The sequence below is a fragment of the Gigantopelta aegis genome, chromosome 14 (assembly GCF_016097555.1).
Source record: "Gigantopelta aegis isolate Gae_Host chromosome 14, Gae_host_genome, whole genome shotgun sequence".
NCBI lineage: Eukaryota > Metazoa > Mollusca > Gastropoda > Neomphalida > Peltospiridae > Gigantopelta > Gigantopelta aegis.
This window is the reverse complement of record NC_054712.1, coordinates 4,285,834-4,312,266: the sequence shown is the minus strand read 5'-3', so window position 1 is coordinate 4,312,266 and position 26,433 is coordinate 4,285,834. Positions and strand designations below refer to the sequence as shown.

Below are 26,433 nucleotides of genomic sequence, written 5' to 3'. Positions count from 1 at the left end.
CAATGCCTCAGCACATATCACGCTGCAGCTTTATTTGATGGTTGGGCCCGTTTCAAGTAGCATCCTTTCTGAAGAAAACTCCTCAATTGGCAGTCATCTTTTGTTTTGTATAACACCACCACTAGAGCACATTGGTATATTAATCGGCTACTGGGTGTCAAACATTTGGCAATTTTGATAGTCAAGAGAAAAAACCTGCTACATTTTTCCATTAGTAAAGGATCTTTCATATGCACCATTCCACAGACAGGTCAGCACATACCATGGTGCATTGACTGGAACAAGAAATGGCCCCATGGGGATCGATCCCCATGGGGATCGATCCGACACTGACCACGTATTAAACAAGCAATTTACCACTGGGCTATGTCCCGTCTGTAAGTTCAACCAACTTAACAGAAAACCCAACAGCTCTGTTACATTTCATTCAATTTATTAACTAGATGCTAACATGAGACCAATACTAAATATACATGTATATATTTATATATATAATTTATATATAGATTAAATAATCAGGTTGTACATAAACTTTTTTTTTGTCAAGAACAATAACAATATTGCACAAGATGCACGTAAAACATTTTTGGATACACAAATAGTTATAGGATTAAACTAAACTTAATAATTGAGTGCCTAGGCTCAAAACTTGATGGATTAAGACATACTTGCTGCTCAAAATATAATCATTCACCTACTCATACTGATCACAAGGTTTTGATTTCCATCTTAAACTATTGTACAACTATTCAGGTTAAGAAATTAGTGCCCACGATGTCGACATTGGACAACCAACATTAAATTCGATTTAGTTTAAAATTACATAGAATGTGATTAAAGCTTGATTAAAGCTTTATTAAAGCTTTATCAGTATAAGTGGTCTAAAACTCTTCACTTTCTTGCATTTACTTCAGAAGCAAAAGCAAAGATTGCTTCCCATTCCACAAAATGAAATTTTGAGCCTTTAGTACAGTAGAACCATATTGGTTATTAATCAAATTGAAGATCAATTTTGTTACGATCGTAGTTAAATCTTTCATCTATTTACTTCAATCGTCAGTAATATATATATATATATATATAATTTTGAAAATAAGTACATACTGGTTGGCTACAGTTTTTCAAGTGGCAAAGACAAAAATTAAATATAAAATAACAGAAATTTTTGAAAAGTTATTTCTTCAAGGTTTTATAGACAATATAAGAATTTACATTAGGTACATACTACACGTAACACAAAATATATGTTTGTAATCTGATAGATGCTTTCTTAAAAGCTTCCACCATTATTTGTTACATCTTAGAAAATAAGTTTTAAACCATGTCATCTAGGTTAATGTTTATAAATTCCCTCCTTACAACTGCACCTTTAAAAGATTCAGCGACCTACGCAAGCAAAATCATTCATTGACAAGTATTTGAAAACTACTTTTACAGCCAATCAAAGCTTGGACTACAAAAGACTAAACAAATCACAGCTCATTATTTATGTAACTAATATATCGGTGAATAAAGATAGTACTGGTGAAAACAATACTACTAATTAGTGAAACAATACTACTAATTAGTGGAAGTATTTTTAGTCTTATTAAAAATATGAGACTTCATTTCAAACCAGACTTCATTTCAAACCAAAGTGATGCTTCTCAGTTTGACTACGAAAAGCAGTCACTTTTTGGCACACTATTTTTAAAATTAAATTTAAAACTGCATGTAAACTATTTTGGCAACCATAAACTTAAGCTTACAGTTATTTTGATTTAACCAAAATCTGTTCAAAAAATTCTGTTAATACATATATCAAAAATCTAGGATCTTGAAAACTAGCATACATGTTATTTGGCATCCTTATGGAAAATCGGTCATATTGCACTGAAGTCGGTTTGAATTTGTGATCCATGATTGTCGGCCATCATTGGTAATTTGGCTAAAAAGAATTTTATTTTGTCTCTGTTCAAAGGATTCCTTAAATATCCTGGTATCAATGAATTTTGGATGATAGCCTAGCAATGATTTCTATGTCGTCAGGATGTTTAGAAGTTTATTTTGTCCTGGTATATCCTGTTACAAATGAATTTTGGATTATACTCCAGCAATGATATACAAGATAGCATCAGACCCTTCTTTGTACAGTTTACACTAACCAAGACCATTTCCATTCAATTAGGGGATCATTTAAGGTATCCCCTTAAAAACTACCTATTGAACCATTCCAGATATGTAAAGTTTGTAATTGATATAAAAGAAGTTTGGTTATTAATATAATATTATGCAGATTTTATAGATAACCATATACAAGCAAAACTGTAAAACATACAAAAAGTACATTAAGAATTTAACGAAAAATAAACTTCAACAAACAATATAACAATTATTTAAAGATTTTTATCTTGTGACTGTTCCAAGAATCACAGAGTTTGTTGGGAGTATATGCTAAAATGTACCAAACTGATGCCAGTCATTTGGTCAGAATTAACTTTAATAAAATGTTGTAAAATGTTGACTGTATTAAACATAGCTCATCAACAGACACCTGTTTTCACATCACAAAAAAATTGTCATATTCCAGGTTTCACATTTTCAAATTGGATTCCATCTTTCACTGGCAATAAATAATAAATTTGTATCTCATAATAATTACTGTATTAATTTAATGATTTTTTTTTTTTTTTTTATGAAATGTGCATCCAGTGTGCCAAAATGTTAAAACTTTAATCATTAATTGAAAGTCCAACCAATTTATGTAGATCTCCCCATTTATTAAGTGAAAATGCCAACAAATAAAACCCTATTATTTTAGACTGTAAATTAAGGTAGTTGATAATATTTCCCCTGGGTTAACAAATATTACAAACATTATGACACTGCCCTATTTTGGTAACAATTTTCATATTCTAGAATATTCAAAACTGAATGTACCATACATAAAAAAATATTCCTGTGGACATTGGAATGCTTTTGTGTCTATTCAAATACCTCCACGAGTTAAGTGATAAGATTGAGAGATGTAAACACCATCCATTTATTTTGTAACAACAAATACAATAAAAATTTTGCGGCAAATTTTCACCAAACACCATGGCCCAGCTAATAAGCAGAAATTCCCTTTCTTCTTTTAACAGAAAAGAATTGTATTGAAAATAACATGCGAAACATTGAAGCCTGGTCATGTTTTATTTTTTTTATGGGATTGATGAAAATTGCTTTTCCAGTAACAAAGATTGAGATAGAAAGCTTCGATCACAGCCAACAATTGAACATAAACAAACATCAAATCTACTTTTCTGGATTCCAAAAAGCCTAGTTGGGTTTTTCTATGGGAATGATGAAAATTGCTTTTTCAGTAACAAAGATGAAGATAGAAACTTCAATCACAGCCAACATGAAGAAACATCGAATCTACTCGTCTAACGTCTACTTGAAGACTTGTCACTACTTCACTACACTCAACTAAGAAGTACTGTTAGCAGTACTTCACTAACTTGCTCTACTGCCACCTCCCGACAACATTACAAGGTTTAACATGCACAACCATCGTGTTACACATACGGCTCAAACCAGACCTGGGTCCACGGACAGTAATTCACGTCTTAGTTATCTCTAACCAATAACCATTCTACCGCATTCTCCTGTTGGCTAATTACCCGTTTAAAACTTTATGTCTAGATTTAGCGGGACCTATGTTTATAGAACTTTGTATCTAGATTAATGGACTGATTTAACTGGACCTATGTTTATAGAACTTTGTATCTAAATTAATGGACTGATTTAACAGGACCTGTGTTTATAGAACTTTATATCTAGATTAATGGACTGATTTAGCCGGACCTATGTTTATAGAACTTTATATCTAGATTAATGGACTGATTTAGCAGGACCTGTGTTTATAGAACTTTGTATCTAGATTAATGGACTAATTTAGCGGGACCTATGTTTATAGAACTTTATATCTAGATTAATAGCTCAAATTTGGATTGTCTTGTTCGATTCAAGTGACTGTTGAATTCCTTGAACAACCATTATCGTTATCAGAGCTTTAGTTTATAGTTTTAAAAATTGTGTCTATATATTTTTTTTTACAAATATGGGGTCCCAAGATCTTAGTCGAGTAAAAACAAATTCTGCTGATTTAACTTTCTCTTTGGCCCCAAGTCAAGTCTGAGCTGAACTGTCTGAGCTTTTACAAATTTTTAGATACATCAAGATCATAACGGTACAAACACAAAGTTTGGTTAGTTTTTTCTACTCCTTTTGGGTGAAATAATGTACATTAAATTACACTGAACAACAAAAGAAATGCATTTATTTTAACCTTTTTTTTTTCTATGATAAAAAGTCATTTGATAAATACTTTCAAAATGGGCCGTAAAAATGGGCAAGACATTGATAATTTTGATAAGACGCAAAAGCTAATAGGGTTCATACTGAGTAATTTAAACCATTTTTTGTTTAATATTCACGTTTATTTTGTTGTACAGTATTTCTTTTGTTGAACAGTATTTATCAAGCTGCTATGTGATTTACTAACTCAAAACGAAAATCTACATTATGCAGTGTCAAATGTCATTTACAGCACTTATAACATATCAAAAACAGTATTTCTCATTAGAAATACAAATGTGCTAACAAAACATAATAAATATTGGACAATACGAGAAATTTAAATGGGAAACCGGCGTCTGAAGATGCTGGCGACTGGAGGGGCCAAGGATATATTAATTCACCTTTCAACTGGAGGGCCAATTCATTATCTTCATAGTTGGAGGAGTTGGGGCAGTGCTCCTCTGCCCCCTCCCCCAATCCTTCAAACGCCTATGTTTTGCGTAGAAAATGTCCTACTTATCTTCTTTAGTTCTATTAGTGTTTTAAATTGTATAATGTTTATTTCTGAAACTTTTGTTTTGACTAGTCATTACTCTAAATAAATCTTTTTTATCTGAATTCAGGGCATTTTCTTAAAGCTGTATCAAGTATGATTCGAACAACATAAGAATGTTTGATTCAACACAAGTATTTTCGGTGTTTGATTTGACATAAGAATGTTTCAATGTTTGATTCAGCACAAGAATTTTCGGTGTTTAATTTGACATAAGAATGTTCCAATGTTTGATCAACACAAGAATGTTTTAGTGTGTGATTTGACACAAGAAAGTTTCAATCTTCCTGTACACAAAATACAAAGTGAGAGGAGAAGTTGAGCAATTGGCAAAAGAAAACAATAAATTTTGTAATAACTGATAACTGGATTTTTTAAAAACAAATACTTAACACACATTTTGTAAACAAAACTATCGTGACTTCATAGTGAACCATTTTACTATAAATTTCATACAGATGGAAATTCACTACTCTAAAATTTTACTGTATAAATAGCTTTCTTAATAATCAACAATGTAACTATTTAAACATTTCTGAAACAGTTGTTCGAATATTCACATCTTTCTTGTACTTTACTTTTATTTTCTTTCTTTTGCAAAGGGCTATATGGTAGGAAAGGCAGTAAAACTTAGTTTAACACAGTCTCGACAGTTTAAAAAAAAGGCAAACGAATACACAGAGAGATGTTCCGGGGTACAGCTGGCATGGCGCGACCACCACTCGAAGACAGACACATCATTTAGCAAAACACAAAGCAGCAGCAGTAGCAGACATCAAGTACGTGGTCTACCATGACTTCGTCCAGCTGGCAGTCATGGGATAGGGCTTGGTTGCTGGCAATACGGCTCCTAGAATAGACTGAAAAAATTAAATTAAACATACTTTAGCAAGGCTGTAATTAAAGCCCCTGATGAAAGTGAAACTGTCATATTTTAAAACGGTAAACTTGTCTCATTTTAATGCCGTAAACTTGTTTTACAAGGGCTTTGTCACTGGCAATACAATTCCTAGAATATCTTCTGAAACAAAAAACCTATTAAAACTTGTTTTTAGAAGGGCTTTGTTGTTGATAATATGACTCAAAGAATATATAGATTGTAATTACAATCCTCCCCATGAAAGTGAAATTGTCACATTTTAGTAATATTGTTTTAGATGGGCTTTGTTGTTGGCAATTCGGCTGCTAGAATATCTTCTAAAATACAAATTAAACTTGTTTTAGATGGGCTTTGTTGTTGGCAATTCGGCTGCTAGAATATCTTCTAAAATACAAATTAAACTTGTTTTAGATGGGCTTTGTTGTTGGCAATTCGGCTGCTAGAATATCTTCTAAAATACAAATTAAACTTGTTTTAGATGGGCTTTGTTGCTGGTAATAAGACTCCTAAAATAGCTTCTGAAAAAAGAAAATTTAAACTTGTTTTAAAAGTGCTTGAACATTAACGTCTGACAAGCATTCTAGAAAAATGACTTGCCAAGGTTCTTGAACATTATTGTCCAACAATAGGTCTATAATAAAACTGACTCACCAAGGTGCTTGAACACTGATGTCTGCCCTAGTCTATAAAACTGACTCTCACCAAGGTGCTTCAGCATTGACGTGCTTCAACATTGACGTCTGCCCTAGTCTATAAAACTGACTCACCAAGGTGCTTGAACACCGACATCTGCCCTAGTCTATAAAACTGACTCACCAAGGTGCTTCAACACTGATGTCTGCCCTAGTCGCCTCCTGACCCAGCATCGTCTTTCTTATCGGTAGAATTCTCTTTAGTACCTTCAGCTGCTTTTTCAGTGGACGCACTCTGAAACAATTTTCAACTCGGTCATCAGTGACTTAACATCAGTGGTTTTATCTTAGTCATCAGTCAAAGTATGCTTTCCTTAATATCAGTGGTTTTACCTTGGTCATCATTAAACTATGGTTTGTGTAACATCAGTGGTTTTATCTTGGTCATCATTAAACTATAGTTACTTTAACATCAATTGTTTTATATTGTCATCAGTTATTATTATTTTTTAACATCACTACTAGAGCACATTGATTTATTAATCATTTATTGGTTGTGAAATGTTTTGTACTGCTGACATGTCTGTGAAAAAGATTGCTACAATTGTTCAATATAAGCAAAGGGATATTTTACAAACACTTTCCCATAGGCATGGCAGCACATACCACATCATTTGATATACCAGTCGTGGGGTACCTGTTGGAACAGGATTACTGCTTCTTTAAATATAAAAAACAATTGTTAGAAACTAGTCTTTTAGAATAGTAAAATCAAAGAATGAAGATCGGTGTAAAACTTGCCTTTGGCTTTGGCTGAGCGGTTGGGTCTAGTATCAGCTTTCCTATGTTTTTACGGTCGTGAATCTTCTGCATGGCTTCACCAACCTGATAAAACACCAAACGTAAGATTAAAATACTGTTCATTTGCTGAAACACTAATTTATTCATACAGGAATGTTATTACATTCAGATGAAGTGGACGTCAAAACTGACATTTGTCTGTTCACCAATCCCATGCCCTTTTATATTCTATTCATGAAAATAAATACTGAAGTCTCTAAAAGTAAACCAAGCATTCTGAGAGTACTGCTAAAGTAATACATGCTGAGCCCAACAAATTTTCATATCTCCTAAATTCAAGGGCCATAACTCTTGTCAAAAATATGCCAAACCCCATAAAATAAAATTTGATTTATAACCCTGTATGATGATGGTATATAAAAGTTGTTCATGCATTTAGAAAAAAAAAAGGTCTGAAAACTATGTGAGACAAACACAGACATACATACAGATGTACAGAGAGACAAAAAGAAAACCTATAGTTCCTTCCAGTTGGGAACGATAGTGACTAATAAATAACTGAAGTGACGTACGTCTTCGAAGGCCCACACGGAGTCGACAGTTGGGTTAATCTTAGCAGAGTTGTAGAGTGCGAAGAGCTTGTTGACGATGTCGCGGACGTACGTGTGCTGTCCCTGGTTGAAGACGAGGCGGCGCAGCTGGAAGCCGCCGATCATCTTGTTCTCGTCAAACAGCTTGATGGGAGACACCTTGTCCACCTGCCACCACTGAAACATGGGCCAAGGAAGGAAATGGTTTATTTAACGATGCACTCAACACATTTTATTTATGGTTATGTAGCGTCAGACATATGGTTTAGGACCACACAGATATTGAGAGGAAACCTGCTGTCGTCACTTCATGGGCTACTCTTTTCGATTAGTAGCAAGGGATCTTTTATATGCACCATCTCAGAGACAGGATAGTACATACCACAGCCTTCATTACACCAGTTGTGGAGCACTGGCTGGAATCAGAAATAGGAAACACAGGCAAGGAATGTTTGTTTAACGACATCTCGGAACATTTTGAACTGCGGCTAATGGGTGTAAAATCACACACACACACACACATATTTTGACACATGATTAAGAGAAAAAAAAGAGAAGAAGCCCACTGCTGCCACATAGGTTACTTCTAACGAACAGCCATTCTGAGAGTATTACATCTCTAAAGCAATTCTTCTCCCTTACTGGGCCCAACAAACTTCTGTATCTCCTAACAGCCATTCTGAGAGTAATACATCTCTAACAACCATTCTGAGAGTAATACATCTCCTAACAGCCATTCTGAGAGTAATACATCTCCTAACAGCCATTCTGAGAGTAATACATCTCCTAACAGCCATTCTCAGAGTAATACATCTCCTAACAGCCATTCTCAGAGTAATACATCTATAACAGCCATTCTCAGAGTAATACATCTCCTAACAGCCATTCTCAGAGTAATACATCTCTAACAGCCATTCTGAGAGTAATACAGCCATTCTGAGAGTAATACATATCTAACAGCCATTCTCAGAGTAATACATCTCTAACAGCCATAGACAGCCATTCTCAGAGTAATACATCTCTAACAGCCATTCTCAGAGTAATACATCTCTAACAGCCATTCTCAGAGTAATACATCTAACAGACATAACAGCCATTCTCAGAGTAATACTCTCTAACAGAGAGTAATACATCTCTAACAGCCATTCTCATACATCTCAGCCATTCTAACAGCCATTCTCAGAGTAATACATTCTCAGAGTAATACATCTCTAACAGCCATTCTCAGAGTAATACATCTCTAACAGCCATTCTGAGAGTAATACATCTCTAACAGCCATTCTGAGAGTAATACATCTCTAACAGCCATTCTCAGAGTAATACATCTCTAACAGCCATTCTCAGAGTAATACATCTCTAACAGCCATTCTGAGAGTAATACATCTCTAACAGCCATTCTCAGAGTAATACATCTCTAACAGCCATTCTCAGAGTAATACATCTAACAGCCATTCTCAGAGTAATACATCTAACAGCCATTCTCAGAGTAATACATCTCTAACAGCCATTCTCAGAGTAATACATCTCTAACAGCCATTCTCAGAGTAATACATCTAACAGCCATTCTCAGAGTAATACATCTCTAACAGCCATTCTCAGAGTAATACATCTCTAACAGCCATTCTCAGAGTAATACATCTAACAGCCATTCTCAGAGTAATACATCTCTAACAGCCATTCTCAGAGTAATACATCTCTAACAGCCATTCTCAGAGTAATACATCTCTAACAGCCATTCTCAGAGTAATACATCTCTAACAGCCATTCTCAGAGTAATACATCTCTAACAGCCATTCTCAGAGTAATACATCTCTAACAGCCATTCTCAGAGTAATACATCTCTAACAGCCATTCTCAGAGTAATACATCTCTAACAGCCATTCTCAGAGTAATACATCTCTAACAGCCATTCTCAGAGTAATACATCTCTAACAGCCATTCTCAGAGTAATACATCTCTAACAGCCATTCTCAGAGTAATACATCTCTAACAGCCATTCTCAGAGTAATACATCTCTAACAGCCATTCTCAGAGTAATACATCTAACAGCCATTCTCAGAGTAATACATCTCTAACAGCCATTCTCAGAGTAATACATCTCTAACAGCCATTCTCAGAGTAATACATCTCTAACAGCCATTCTCAGAGTAATACATCTCTAACAGCCATTCTCAGAGTAATACATCTCTAACAGCCATTCTCAGAGTAATACATCTCTAACAGCCATTCTCAGAGTAATACATCTCTAACAGCCATTCTCAGAGTAATACATCTCTAACAGCCATTCTCAGAGTAATACATCTCTAACAGCCATTCTCAGAGTAATACATCTCTAACAGCCATTCTCAGAGTAATACATCTCTAACAGCCATTCTCAGAGTAATACATCTCTAACAGCCATTCTCAGAGTAATACATCTCTAACAGCCATTCTCAGAGTAATACATCTCTAACAGCCATTCTCAGAGTAATACATCTCTAACAGCCATTCTCAGAGTAATACATCTCTAACAGCCATTCTCAGAGTAATACATCTAACAGCCATTCTCAGAGTAATACATCTCTAACAGCCATTCTCAGAGTAATACATCTCTAACAGCCATTCTCAGAGTAATACATCTAACAGCCATTCTCAGAGTAATACATCTCTAACAGCCATTCTCAGAGTAATACATCTCTAACAGCCATTCTCAGAGTAATACATCTAACAGCCATTCTCAGAGTAATACATCTCTAACAGCCATTCTCAGAGTAATACATCTAACAGCCATTCTCAGAGTAATACATCTCTAACAGCCATTCTCAACATCCATTCTCAGAGTAATACATCTCTAACAGCCATTCTCAGAGTAAACATCCACAGCCATTCTCAGAGTAATACATCTAACAGCCATTCTCAGAGTAATACATCTAACAGCCATTCTCAGAGTAATACATCTCTAACAGCCATTCTCAGAGTAATACATCTCTAACAGCCATTCTCAGAGTAATACATCTAACAGCCATTCTCAGAGTAATACATCTCTAACAGCCATTCTGAGAGTAATACATCTCTAACAGCCATTCTGAGAGTAATACATCTCTAACAGCCATTCTCAGAGTAATACATCTAACAGCCATTCTCAGAGTAATACATCTAACAGCCATTCTCAGAGTAATACATCTAACAGCCATTCTCAGAGTAATACATCTCTAACAGCCATTCTCAGAGTAATACATCTCAGAGTAACAGCCATTCTCAGAGTAATACATCTCTAACAGCCATTCTGAGAGTAATACATCTCTAACAGCCATTCTCAGAGTCATACATCTCTAACAGCCATTCTCATCTCTAACAGCCATTCTCAGAGTAATACATCTCTAACAGCCATTCTGAGAGTAATACATCTCTAACAGCCATTCTCAGAGTAATACATCTCTAACAGCCATTCTCAGAGTAATACATCTCTAACAGCCATTCTCAGTGTAATACATCTCTAACAGCCATTCTCAGAGTAATACATCTAACAGCCATTCTCAGAGTAATACATCTCTAAGTTCAGGTTTTGCTTTTGTTTTAACGACACCACTAGAGGACATTGATTTATTAATCATAAATTGGATGTCAAACATTTGGTCATTTTGACAGTCTCGGAGAAGAAACCCACAACATTTTTCCGTTAGTAGCAAGGGATCTTTTATATGCACCATCCCACAGACAGGATAGCACATACCATGGCCTTTGATATACCAGTTGTGGTGCACTGGCTGGAATATAAATAGCCCATAGGGCCCACCAACACTGGCTGATTCTAGAAGGACAACGTATCAAGCGATACAACATATGGTTTTTATACACACACAGAGAGAGAGAGAGAGAGAGAGAGAGAGAGAGAGAGAGAGAGAGAGAGAGAGAGAGAGAGAGAGAGAGAGAGAGAGAGAGAGAGAGAGAGAGAGAGAGAGAGAGAGAGAAAGAGAGAGAGGGAGGATAGAGTGAGGGAGAGAGAGAAGATAGAGGGAGGGAGGGAGGGAGAAAGACCGAGAGAGGGGGAGGGGGAGGAGAGGCAGACAGAGAGGGGGGAGAGAGAGAGAGAAAGTGAGAGATTATGGAGAAGAGAGAAATGGCTACTGCCACAAACTATTCCTACTAATAAAGCAGCAATGTATCTTTTATATCCACTTTCTAATGCAGGACAGTATACAGCATGTATATGATGTACCAGTAGTGAGGCACCGGTTGGGACGAGGGGAGAGAGAGAGAGAGAAAGTGAGAGATTATGTATCTTTTAAATCCACTTCTAATGCAGGACAGTATACAGCATGTATATGATGTACCAGTAGTGAGGCACCGGTTGGGACGAGGGGAGAGAGAGAGAGAGAAAGTGAGAGATTATGTATCTTTTAAATCCACTTTCTAATGCAGGACAATATGATGTACCAGTAGTGAGGCACTGGTTGGGACGAGGGGAGAAACCCAAACAAGAGTTGATCGAGGGTGGTCAATACAGAAAATAATCACAGGTTGAAGAGTGCTCTTTGCCACCAGCATATTACAAGCAGCTGCAACACATTGCTTTTCAAAATATTATTAAATTCGTATTTTAAATATTTGTTACACTGACAAAAAGAAATCTGTTGGCATAAGTCAAAAACACAAAGCAAACAAAAAACACAGAATATCTGCTCATACTTTTAAAAACCTGATCTATATTTCGTTATTTTAAACATTCACTACTCAGGTAATACACTTGAGAAAAGAAAAATCTGTTGCCACAAGTCAAAAACACAAAGCAAACACAAAAAACCCACAGAATATTTGCTCATATTTAAAAAGCACCAATTTAAACGTAAAAGTTTGCTTCTGGTAAATGTCTTGGAACTTTTTTTTTGAAGTGAGAAATTAGTGGAACATTTAATTAAAATTTAATTTCATTATTCTCAATAAAACAGAAGATCGGTTTATTATTTCATGAAGATTTAATTTCACTGTTTAAAAAAAAAAATTAAATTAAAAAACAAAATTAAAATGTATTTTCATTGTTCTCTATAAAACTGTTTTTTTTTTTTTTAATTTGGTGTTCTCAGACATTTACCTTGACTATACTTACAGACTTGGCAAAACTAAAAAAACTCTTCGTTTCTCCTGTCACAATGTTGGAGGAACCTGGAAAATTAGACAAAAATGGAAGCTCAGAAACTCATGGTTATATATAGTAAAGATGAGGTTTACATAAGTTTTTCCAAATGAATATCAAGAGCACAAGCTAAATTAAACAGTATATAGTGAATAACTGGTTACTGTAATAAGATATCAGCTTTATCCTGCAAAGGTTAGAATGGCGAATGCAGCGAGACTCTGCCAAGCTGCATTAGCCATTCGACTTGAGCAGGATAAAGCCGATATCTTAAGACAGTAACCAGTTATTTCTTTTATCCTGCAATCCTACAGCAATATTCGGAAAATCATTATTCCAGTTTGGTGTACGCAAATCGAGTAGTGCTGTACGACGTCATACAAGATACATGATGTCATTTTTTGTAAGACGCTAAATAAATTCTGTCACATTAAAAAAGTGTTTCTAAACTCTAATTCATAAATAAATATACAAGTTTTATATTGTTATCACAAAACTAAAAGTTATTTGTATTTACTGTACTTAAACAGATGATTTAAAGAGTATGTTTATTGAAAATCTACTCTGAAATACTTGAGTTGAGTCGGGCTTATGTCACGTGACGTATATTTTTGGACAGTGACTGAAAATATAGAGATTTATCTTGTCTTTATATCTTGTCAATGTATACGATGATTGCTGGATAAATATACATATATATATAAAGAACATTTTAGTCATGTTAAGTTTTAATTTAGAACATGATTATGACTTAGATTTTAGACCCATCTTTTTAAAATGCTAAGCTCAAACAGCATTTTTAATTTATTCCAATCTAAAAGCAAAGTAGTGTGAAAGAACTTCTGTCACTCAGTCATTCACTTCAACTTATTTTCGTGTTTATATCTAATTAGGGTTCAAGCATGCTGTCCTGGGCACACACCTCAGCTATCTGGTCTGTCTGTCCAGGACATTGGGTTTGTTGTTAAGATGTTAGTGAGAGAGAAGAGGGTGTAGTGGTCTTACACTTACCCAATGAGTTGTTAAAACTTGCTCTGGGTGAGAGCCGGTACCGGACTTTGAACCCTGTACCTACCGGCCTTATATCTCAACCACTAGTCCATCAAGGCTAATACTTCTGTCACACTAATAAAACTACTTTTGTAACAAAGCAAGAAATTGGTTGACACAATAAGTGAATGAAACAAAGTTTCTGATTGGTCTCACCATATAGCAGATATTTTCCCATTGGTTTGATTAAATTAATTCCTCGGTTGGTATCTTCAGCACATAAACAATCCAGCACAATATCCACACCTTCACTGTTGATTCTGAAAAACACAAATATACTTATTAGACTGAGCTGCTATGTTTAACACAAAGCTTCTATGCCGATTCTAAAAATCACAAAGATCCTTATTAGATTGAGTTGATAAATTTAACACAAAGCTCCTTTACCGATTCGGAAAAATACAAATATCCTAATTAGACTGAGTTTCTAAATTTAACACAATATCCACAGCTTCTCTATTGTAAAAGTTTATTTATTTAACGACACCACTAGAGCACATTGATTTTTTATCTTATCATCGGCTATTGGACGTCAAACATTATGTTCATTCTGACACTGTTTTTTAGAGGAGACCAGCTGTCGCCACATAGGCTACTCTTTTATGACAGGCAGCAAGGGATCTTTTATTTGCGCTTCCCACAGGCAGGATAGCACAAACCATGGCCTTTGTTGAACCAGTTATGGATCACTGGTCGGTGCAAGTGGTTTACACCTACCCATTGAGCCTTGTGGAGCACTCACTCAGGGTTTGGAGTCGGTATCTGGATTAAAAATCCCATGCCTCGACTGGGATCCAAATCCAGTACCTACCAGCCTGTAGACCGATGGCCTAACCACGACGCCGGTGCTTCTCTACTGATTGAGAAAATAAAATCTTTATTATACTGAGTTTTTTTAACAATGAAGAAAACCTTTCTACTTTTTAACAATGATGAAAACATATGAAGAAATTATTTTTACTGTTTAACCATGAAAAACAATAGTTATACTTTTTAGAAATGAAGGAAACCTTTCAAAGACGACTTACTTCCTAATTTCTTGAGCGTAGTCGGTGGAATGGTCGAAGAGGTGCGAGACGTTGGCCTTGATGGCGTCGTGTTTGTGCGACGACGCGGTGCCAAACACCGTCACGTCTTCCACCGTCTTACACAGCTGGGTGATGGCGTGACCCTGGCAAGAGAAATATTCGGTCAGAAAACATTCAGTGGAACTGTCAGATGATTAGTCAAAGAAACTATAGTCAAATGTTAAAAAAAAGTCAATAATATTGAACATTCGGTCAGAAAACACTTAACAGTATTGTCAAATTAAGTCAAAGAAACTAGTGTCATAAGTTAAACAGTCAGTAATATTCAAACATTCTGTCAGAAAATATTTAGTAGTATTGTCGGATAATTCATAAAAAATTGTAAGACATCATGCATTTTCACTGTAAATTTTAAATATTTACAACTATTGCAATTTTTTAAAAAGAAAAATATAGGTGACATTTTTGAATAATAAGATTATGTCAAGAAACATCAATTCTCTAAACCTTTGTTCATGTGTCAGTTAAGCAACTTTAAATTCAAATGAACTGCTAGTAAGTTTCACGGTAAACCATTATTTCATCAAGTACTAAAGAAACTGTTCTTTAATGATTTACAATTAAAGAAAAACAAAATCGTATTTTCCTTAAACTTACAGTACCAGCTCAGAGAACATTTGTGATTCGCTACACAATTTCAAAGATTGCTACACAATTTTAAAACATTAAACAGTAGTTGCTAGTCGCTATCCCTACATTTCCTTCCTTCTAAATTTGCATGCCTGAACAAGTAAAGAACTCACCACCCCTCCCGACACTAATGTTATCCTCTATATTTTGATGCCTGGACAAGTAAAGAACTCACCACCTCATCCCCGACACTAATGTTATCCTCTATATTTGGATGCCTGGACAAGTAAAGAAGTCACCACCCCTCCCAACACTAATGTTATCCTCTATATTTGGATGCCTGGACAAGTAAAGAACTCACCACCCCTCCCCCGACACTAATGTTATCCTCTATATTTGGATGCCTGGACAAGTAAAGAACTCACCACCCCTCCCCCGACACTAATGTTATCCTCTATATTTGGATGCCTGGACAAGTAAAGAACTCACCACCCCTCCCCCGACACTAATGTTATCCTCTATATTTGGATGCCTGGACAAGTAAAGAACTCACCATCCCTCCCGACACTAATGTTATCCTCTATATTTGGATGCCTGGACAAGTAAAGAACTCACCACCCCTCCCGACACTAATGTTATCCTCTATATTTGGATGCCTGGACAAGTAAAGAACTCACCACCCCTCCCGACACTACTGTTATCCTCTATATTTGGATGCCTGGACAAGTAAAGAACTCACCACCCCTCCCCCGACACTAATGTTATCCTCTATATATTTGGATGCCTGGACAAGTAAAGAACTCACCATCCCTCCCCCGACACTAATGTTATCCTCTATATTTGGATGTCTGGACAAGTAAAGAACTCACCAACCCTCCCGACACTAATGTTATCCTCTATATTTGGATGTCTGGACAAGTAAAGAACTCACCACCCCTCCCGACACTAATGTTATCCTCTATATTTGGATGTCTGGACAAGTAAAGAACTCACCACCCCTCCCGACACTAATGTTATCCTCTATATTTGGATGCCTGGACAAGTAAAGAACTCACCAACCCTCCCGACACTAATGTTATCCTCTATATTTGGATGCCTGGACAAGTAATGAACTCACCATCCCTCCCCCGACACTAATGTTATCCTCTATATTTGGATGTCTGGACAAGTAAAGAACTCACCATCCCTCCCGACACTAATGTTATCCTCTATATTTGGATGCCTGGACAAGTAAAGAACTCACCACCTCATCCCCGATGCTAATGTAAAAAGAACTCACCAAACCTCCCCCGACGCTAATGTAAAAAGAACTCACCACGCCTCCCCCGACGCTAAAGTAAAAAGAACTCACCACACCTCCCTCGATGCTAATATAAAAAGAACTCACCACACCTCCCCCGTTGCTAATGTAAAAAGAACTCACCATGCCTCCCCCGATGCTAATGTAAAAAGAACTCACCACGCCTCCCCCGACGCTAAAGTAAAAAGAACTCACCACACCTCCCTCGATGCTAATATAAAAAGAACTCACCACGCCTCCCCCGACGCTAATGTAAAAAGAACTCACCATGCCTCCCCTGATGCTAATGTAAAAAGGACTCACCACGCCCCCCCCCCCTCCAAATGCTAATGTAAAAAAAACTCAACACGCCTCCCCCAACGCTAATGTAAAAAGAACTCACCACACCTCCCCCGACGCTGTGCACGAGGACGGAGTGTCCCTTGCGGAGGTTTGCGAGGTCGAAGAGCAGCACATACGCTGTCACGTAGTTCATGACGAGGGCCGCACCATCCTGGAAACTCATGTTGTCTGGCATCTTGAACACATGGTTCGATGGAATGGCCGCTAGCTCTGCCCACGCACCATAGTTCGTGAAACCAATCACTCGATCGCCAACCTGGAGGATAAGAGAGAGAGAGAGGAATGAATGAATGATTAATGACACTCAGCACAAAAAGCCCCAAAACATTGGCTATAGGGAATCAAATAAAAGAATATGACAATCAACATCAGGGGTCTCGCTACATGTCATAAGCAATGTCGCGCCCGCCATCTCTTAAGACTAATTTCCAATATGCCTGCCATCCATTGGCAGCAATAGTAATATCCGCCATCCGTTTATTTAGGCTGCCATCCAAAATCACAAGTCATGCCATCGTCTTGAACTACCAGAGTAATCAGGTTCATCGACGTTTACAAGACATTTTCGAAGTACTTGTATCCTGCAAATCTTAGGTACCATCCCTTCCTATAAGTGGAACCAGCTCTACCGATTCCCTCCATCCCTTACCTGAATACTGGAGAGACCACTAAATAACAATTAAAAAACAAAGATATAAAACCTCAGTAAACACTGTAAACAAGTGGAAAAAGTCACATTTGTGAAAGACACAATGACACATACCCAAAAAAAACACCCAAAACCAACCCACTCCCCTCCCACCCTCCAAAAAAAAAAAAAAACCAACAGCAAGAAACAAAACAAAACCCCCCAGATGGTAAATGGTTATTCCATGGAAGTTGTATGTGGAGGGGTGGTAAGACCTAAAGAAAATGGGTTTCAGGGCCCCGTTCCACGAAATGATCTTAGCCCTAAGATTACCTTAAGCGCATAGCTACCATATCCATTTAAGTTGATCTTAGCCCTAAGATTACCTTAAGCGCATAGCTACCATATCCATTTAAGTTGATCTTAGATCTAAGATTACCTTAAGCGCATAGCTACCATATCCATTTAAGTTGATCTTAGCCCTAAGATTACCTTAAGCGCATAGCTACCATATCCATTTAAGTTGATCTTAGCCCTAAGATTACCTTAAGCGCATAGCTACCATATCCATTTAAGTTGATCTTAGCCCTAAGATTACCTTAAGCGCATAGCTACCATATCCATTTAAGTTGATCTTAGCCCAAGATTACCTTAAGCGCATAGCTACCATATCCATTTAAGTTGATCTTAGATCTAAGATTACCTTAAGCGCATAGCTACCATATCCATTTAAGTTGATCTTAGCCCTAAGATTACCTTAAGCGCATAGCTACCATATCCATTTAAGTTGATCTTAGCCCTAAGATTACCTTAAGCGCATAGCTACCATATCCATTTAAGTTGATCTTAGCCCAAGATTACCTTAAGCGCATAGCTACCATATCCATTTAAGTTGATCTTAGATCTAAGATTACCTTAAGCGCATAGCTACCATATCCATTTAAGTTGATCTTAGCCCTAAGATTACCTTAAGCGCATAGATACCATATCCATTTAAGTTGATCTTAGATCTAAGATTACCTTAAGCGCATAGCTACCATATCCATTTAAGTTGATCTTAGCCCTAAGATTACCTTAAGCGCATAGCTACCATATCCATTTAAGTTGATCTTAGCCCAAGATTACCTTAAGCGCATAGCTACCATATCCATTTAAGTTGATCTTAGATCTAAGATTACCTTAAGCGCATAGCTACCATATCCATTTAAGTTGATCTTAGCCCAAGATTACCTTAAGCGCATAGCTACCATATCCATTTAAGTTGATCTTGGCCCAAGATTACCTTAAGCGCATAGCTACCATATCCATTTAAGTTGATCTTAGCCCAAGATTACCTTAAGCGCATAGCTACCATATCCATTTAAGTTGATCTTAGCCCTAAGATTACCTTAAGCGCATAGCTACCATATCCATTTAAGTTGATCTTAGATCTAAGATCGCTTCGTGTAACAAGGCTCAGGAACGTATTGAAACAAATTAGGTGAGGTAGGTCAGGTTTTTAACTTTATTTTGCTATATTCACCCCTACATATGTCCAGATAAAATGATATGTACATTTTTAAAAACTTCTTGTTTTCAATTGGTCAGTCTTTATTGTACTGAAAAATATCAACACAAAATAAAGACATATTTGAAAATATTATCACAGAAACCTGCTTTCAATCTGCAATATAAATACAAGGCTTTAAAGAGCCATAAATTTGTTCTATTTTATTTAGCTAACTAAACCTTTGAGTTTTGACTACAGATTTTTGGACCAAATAAGTAAAGTTTGTTTCGTTTAACACCACCACTAGAGCACATTGATTAATTAATCACAGGCTATTGGATGTCAAACATTTGGTAATTCTGACACGTAGTCATCAGCAAGGGTTCTTTTATATTATGCACCTTCCCACAGACAAGACAGCACATACCACAGCCTTTGACCAGTTGTGTCGGACAAAATATGACAAATTCCTAATACCTTTTTGTTGTTCTGCTTAATATATATAAAGCCTGAAATGGTAAATATTGTTCTTTTTTACGACATGATTCTGTGTGTGTAATTAGTATAGCATGGTGCCGGTCTTAGAGATATTGATTAAATGGACGTCCATCAATGAGTGCCATGGTGGCTCTCAAAGGTCAAGATGGTGCACAGTGTACTTTTCTATGCTGTGTCAATCGGTATCATTGATGCAAACAGTAGCCAGCAGCTAGTAAAATCAACAGCTATTCAGGTAAGAAGTGATCAACAATCGATCATGGGGCGAGGTGGGGTAAGATGCAATATCATTTTTATAGTGAGTATGATGCATTTTTTTTCTATACATACATACATGGGTTGAATCAAATTTTATTTTGTATTTTTTTTTTTTTTTTTTTTTTTTTTTTTTAATGCTTCCTCCTCACCTCCCCATCATGTGTGGAGCAGCTATTGCCACTGATGCTACATAGAAATGTACAGAACAAACAACGGTTATATGTGGCCATCGTACAGAATGACACGACTGGCCTTCTGTGCTAATTTCCTCCAAAAGCATCAACAAAAGCTCCGACGAGGAGAATCATTTAACACAGAAAATCCAATAAGTCAAATTTTGCACATAAACATTGTGGTAATATTGGAAGGAAGGAAATGTTTTATTTAATGACGCACTCAAAACATTTTATTTACAGTTATATGGTGTCGGACAGATGGTCAAGGACCACACAGATACTGAGAGAGGAAACCCGCTGTCACCACTGTTTTCGATTAGCAGTGAGGGATCTTTAATATGCACCATCCCACAGACAGGATAGTACAAACCACGGCCTTAGTTACACCAGTTGTGGATCACTGGCTGGAATGAGAAATAGCCCAGTGGGTCCACCGGCGGGGATTGATCCTAGACTGACTGTGCACCAAGGGGGCACTATCACTGGTTGGAACGAGAAATAGCCCAATGGGTCCACCGGCGGGGATTGATCCTAGACTGAATGTGCACCAAGGGGGCACTATCACTGGCTGGAACGAGAAATAGCCCAGTGGGTCCACCGGCGGGGATTGATCCTAGACTGACTGTGCACCAAGGGGGCACTATCACTGGCTGGAACGAGAAATAGCCCAGTGGGTCCACCGGCGGGGATTGATCCTAGACTGACTGTGCACCAAGGGGGCACTATCACTGGCTGGAACGAGAAATAGCCCAGTGGGTCCACCGGCGGGGATTGATCCTAGACTGACTGTGCACCAAGGGGGCACTATCACTGGCTGGAACGAGAAATAGCCCAATGGGTCCACCGGCGGGGATTGATCCTAGACTGACTGTGCACCAAGGGGGCACTATCACTGGCTGGAACGAGAAATAGCCCAGTGGGTCCACCGGCGGGGATTGATCCTAGACTGACTGTGCACCAAGGGGGCACTATCACTGGCTGGAACGAGAAATAGCCCAATGGGTCCACCGGCGGGGATTGATCCTAGACTGAATGTGCACCAAGGGGGCACTATCACTGGCTGTAACGAGAAATAGCCCAGTGGGTCCACCGGCGGGGATTGATCCTAGACTGACTGTGCACCAAGGGGGCACTATCACTGGCTGGAACGAGAAATAGCCCAGTGGGTCCACCGGCGGGGATTGATCCTAGACTGACTGTGCACCAAGGGGGCACTATCACTGGCTGGAACGAGAAATAGCCCAGTGGGTCCACCGGCGGGGATTGATCCTAGACTGACTGTGCACCAAGGGGGCACTATCACTGGCTGGAACGAGAAATAGCCCAGTGGGTCCACCGGCGGGGATTGATCCTAGACCTGTGCACCAAGGGGGCACTATCACTGGCTGGAACGAGAAATAGCCCAGTGGGTCCAAGGCGGGGATTGATCCTAGACTGACTGTGCACCAAGGGGGCACTATCACTGGCTGGAACGAGAAATAGCCCAGTGGGTCCACCGGCGGGGATTGATCCTAGACTGACTGTGCACCAAGGGGGCACTATCACTGGCTGGAACGAGAAATAGCCCAGTGGGTCCACCGGCGGGGATTGATCCTAGACTGACTGTGCACCAAGGGGGCACTATCACTGGCTGGAACGAGAAATAGCCCAGTGGGTCCACCGGCGGGGATTGATCCTAGACTGACTGTGCACCAAGGGGGCACTATCACTGGCTGGAACGAGAAATAGCCCAGTGGGTCCACCGGCGGGGATTGATCCTAGACTGACTGTGCACCAAGGGGGCACTATCACTGGCTGGAACGAGAAATAGCCCAGTGGGTCCACCGGCGGGGATTGATCCTAGACTGACTGTGCACCAAGGGGGCACTATCACTGGCTGGAACGAGAAATAGCCCAGGGTCCACCGGCGGGGATTGATCCTAGACTGACTGTGCACCAAGGGGGGCGGGGAGAAATAGCCCAGTGGGTCCACCGGCGGGGATTGATCCTAGACTGACTGTGCACCAAGGGGGCACTATCACTGGCTGGAACGAGAAATAGCCCAGTGGGTCCACCGGCGGGGATTGATCCTAGACTGACTGTGCACCAAGGGGGCACTATCACTGGCTGGAACGAGAAATAGCCCAGTGGGTCCACCGGCGGGGATTGATCCTAGACTGACTGTGCACCAAGGGGGCACTATCACTGGCTGGAACGAGAAATAGCCCAGTGGGTCCACCGGCGGGGATTGATCCTAGACTGACTGTGCACCAAGGGGGCACTATCACTGGCTGGAACGAGAAATAGCCCAGTGGGTCCACCGGCGGGGATTGATCCTAGACTGACTGTGCACCAAGGGGGCACTATCACTGGCTGGAACGAGAAATAGCCCAGTGGGTCCACCGGCGGGGATTGATCCTAGACTGACTGTGCACCAAGGGGGCACTATCACTGGCTGGAACGAGAAATGGTGGGTCTGGAATGTGCACCAAGGGGGCACTAAATGAGAAATAGCCCAGTGGGTCCACCGGCGGGGATTGATCCTAGACTGACTGTGCACCAAGGGGGCACTATCAATGGGCTACATTGTTAAATAACTCCCTTCAATTTCCTCACATGGGCCAGCAATTCTTTTTCCCTGTCGTTGGACCCATTGGGCTATTTCTCGTTCCAGCCAGTGCTCTACAACTGGTGTAACACAGGCCGTGGTATGTACTATCCTGTCTGTGGGATCCCTTGTGGGATCATATAAAAGATCCCTTGCTGCTAATCAAAAAGAGTAGCTCATGAAGTGGCGACAGTGGGTTTTCTCTCTCTATATCTGTGTGGTCCTTAACCATATGTCTGACGCCATATAACCGTAAATAAAATGTGTCGAGTGCGTCGTTAAATAAAACATTTCCTTCCTTTCCCCTCAATTTTGTCTGGTAACTAACATGTTATGTATACATGTTTGTACATAATTGTAATGAACTATGCACAACATTTATTAGAAAACCATTAAATAAAACAATCTAGCTATGACTAATGTGCAGCGTGTACGACTAATGTGCCGCGTGTATGCCATGAAACATATCGTTTATATAGGCCATTTGGATGAGTAAATTTTTCAATCTGTCACCACTCTCCAGCTTTAGTTTGTGCATCAGCTTGAAATGACGACATTAATTATGTATCCTGGGAGGCTATTAAAATGGTTTATGTTCTTATACATGACATTATAGCACTTGGATGTGGAATATTTAACAGTACCAGTGTGTGTACACCATCAATGGAAAGGAACCTTCAGCAACACCTCAGCATGTATCTATGGCAGGCCCATACCCAACTATATAGGAAATTTCATCTCACTATCTTCAGGCATTTAAAAGAAGCCACCAGGAAAACTATACGTAGGACAGACAAATGAACTCCCAACAACAAACAAACAAATTCATATTTCTGTTAGAGTACAAGAGAGAAGAAACTCGCTGCTGCCACCAGTAGGGAATGAATGAATGAAAGTTTAACAACACCCAAACTCAAAAGAATACATTGGTTATTGGGTGTCCCCCAAAAAAGTAACAGCAGAAAGGAATCATTTTAAAAAAAAAATCTTTAGATTTTTTAAAAAGAAAATACTAATATTATCAATAATGGAAACTGAATTGATTCAAGAAAACCGTAACCAAAGCTCAAGTATCTTTTAAGAAATTTTGTTTTGTTTTCTATGACCTTGATCTTAATCTCAACACTGCCACAAAAAAAACCCAAGGTCAAAATAAACAATGAGTGCACAATGACCATAACAACATAATATACCAGTAACACCAAACATATGTTTTCCTTTAAGGCAGATTTCACTTGGACTATATGACCTTGGGTTTTTGAATGAATTGACCTTGGTACGAGAAACTTCAGTCAGACAACCGATCTGAATACAAGATTTCACCACCAGATGTCACAGCAAGATGTTGTGTTTATATTCAACAAGGTGGCATATGGCTACTAACTGCTGGGATTTATTGCAGTCTTGTACTATGGAGATGTAATCGAGATACAGCTCGGCCCGGTCAATAACTAATCTCATTTCGAACAGCCCTTGATTGAATCGCGCGCTCCATGCAAACAAATACAAATACGGCAGGAATTTGGTTCAAGATGGAGAAAGAAAAATGTTTTATTTAGTGACACTCAAAATACTTTTATTTACATTTATATGAACATATGGCTAAGGATTACACAGATGAGAGAGGAAACCCACTGGCACCAGTCAATAGGCTATTCTTCTTGATTGGCAGCAAGGGATCTTTTATATGTACCACCAGGAAATGTATTATTTAACAACACACTCAACATGTTATTTACGGTTATATGGCGTCAGACATATGGTTAAGGACCACACAGATATTGAGAGAGGAAACCCGCTGTTGCCACTTCATGGACTACTTTTTTTCGATTAGCAGCAAGGGATTTTTTATATGCACCATCCCACAGACAGGGTAGTACATACCACAGCCTTTAGTATACCAGTCGTGGTGCACTGGCTGGAACGAGATATAGCCCAATGGGCCCACCAACGGGGATTGATCCTAGACCAAACTGCCTATTGAGCGAGTGCTTTACCACTGGGCTACGTCCCGCCCCTGCACCATCCGATACAGGATATAGTACATACATATATTATGATCTTTGTTACACCAGTTGTGGACTGGGTCGGGCACGTTTTGAACATGCTCATGTGCCACTAGAGCTTCAAGCATGTCTGTCCCGAGGCCGAGCTCCAGATAGCGGGAAATCTGTCTCGGGACAGATCCAGTTGTGGAGGACTGGCTGCAACAAGTAGCCTCCCAATGACTGGGATTGATGCATGACTGATCAAGCAATCAATGTACAGGTCATACAGGACACGTGTGTTTATGATATATTACGGCTTTAGATCTCACTGATTTGGTCACAACAGGTGTTTTGTCCAGCAAGAATGTTTTCAGTACAATGTTATTAACAACTGCTGAAGGGGTGTAGATATTCAGAAATGCATTTTAAATTATTAATCTCATTCAAGCGTAACATTTCAGTGGTTTTTAGGTGAAATAGTTTTAGGTCAATGTTTGTAGATAACTTGAGCATGTTTATTTTGGGAATACTTATTTTGAACACCATGTTTATTGCATTAGCTTTGGTTCAATTTAAAGCCTAAAGTATATTATTTATATTGTTAAAATGTAAAGTTGTCAGTTGGAAAGATAATTTAAACGTAAAATGGCTTAATTTTTTGTGGGGAGTATTTCTTGACTTTCATTAATTAACATTAAAAAATAATAATGAAAAAATATTTTCTATTCTGTTTCAGTATTAAAAATATCACTGATTATCTGCATTTAATGTTTTCACTTTGTTAAAGGCGCATATATCCTAGTTTTATGCCGTAAAAATGGACACATCTAGATTAGATTATAACAGAGAGAAGCTAAAGTGTGCGGTGTTTAAATGGAGGAAATCCCGTAAAAATGGACACATCTAGATTAGATTATAACAGAGAGAAGCTAAAGTGTGTGGTGTTTAAATGGAGGAAATGCCGTCTAAAAATAACAAGAGCTTGTCTAATAACCATTACTTCTCAGAGAAACATACAGTTTTAGAATTATGACAAATGCATTTTGAATTATTACAAAAACCTAGATGACCAGAACCACATCAGGTGTACAAAAACTATTATTCTATATAATAAAATGTAAAAGTACTTCTAAAAATTAAAGTTTGTTTTGTTTAACACCACTAGAGCACATTGATTAATTAATCATTAGCTACTGGATGTCAAACATTTGGTAATTCTGATACGTAGTCATCAGACGAAATCCGCTATATTTTTTTTAATGTAACAAGGGATTTTTTGAATGTAGGGCAATTGCTCACTGGACAGTACCTCACCGGACAATTGCTCACTGGACAATACCTCACTGGACAGTACCTCACCGGACAATTGCTCACTGGACAATTGCTCACCAATAAAGTGAGAAACAGGACACTGCTCACCTTTAGGTTTTTTTTATTAATAAAATTTTATTTATTTTAATAATAAAAAATAACAGAATTTTTAGATGGCACTGGAGTTAGGTATTCGTGGTCACCTTTTGATATTTTTTGTTTTGTTAATAAAAAAGAACATAAAACAGAATTTCTA

General features: G+C 38.2%; 1 protein-coding gene across 2 annotated transcripts in view; it reads right to left on the bottom strand.

Annotated features, from left to right (window-relative positions):
- Nucleotides 1-416: 416 nt before the first annotated feature.
- The window catches only part of LOC121388668 (synaptic vesicle membrane protein VAT-1 homolog-like), a 36,614-nt gene continuing 10,597 nt past the window's right edge, over nt 417-26,433 (bottom strand). The window contains exons 3-10 of one of the 2 annotated variants that reach the window (XM_041520112.1): nt 17,283-17,498; nt 14,971-15,113; nt 14,099-14,202; nt 12,866-12,921; nt 7,762-7,956; nt 7,190-7,273; nt 6,573-6,683; nt 417-5,726 (exon numbers count right to left, since the gene is read on the bottom strand). In XM_041520112.1, the coding sequence (XP_041376046.1) occupies nt 6,600-6,683; nt 7,190-7,273; nt 7,762-7,956; nt 12,866-12,921; nt 14,099-14,202; nt 14,971-15,113; nt 17,283-17,498 (882 nt within the window). In that variant the 3' untranslated portion in view covers nt 417-5,726; nt 6,573-6,599. Of the gene's footprint in view, nt 5,737-6,572; nt 6,684-7,189; nt 7,274-7,761; nt 7,957-12,865; nt 12,922-14,098; nt 14,203-14,970; nt 15,114-17,282; nt 17,499-26,433 lie in introns of both variants that reach the window. The other variant, XM_041520110.1, reaches the window with a different exon arrangement.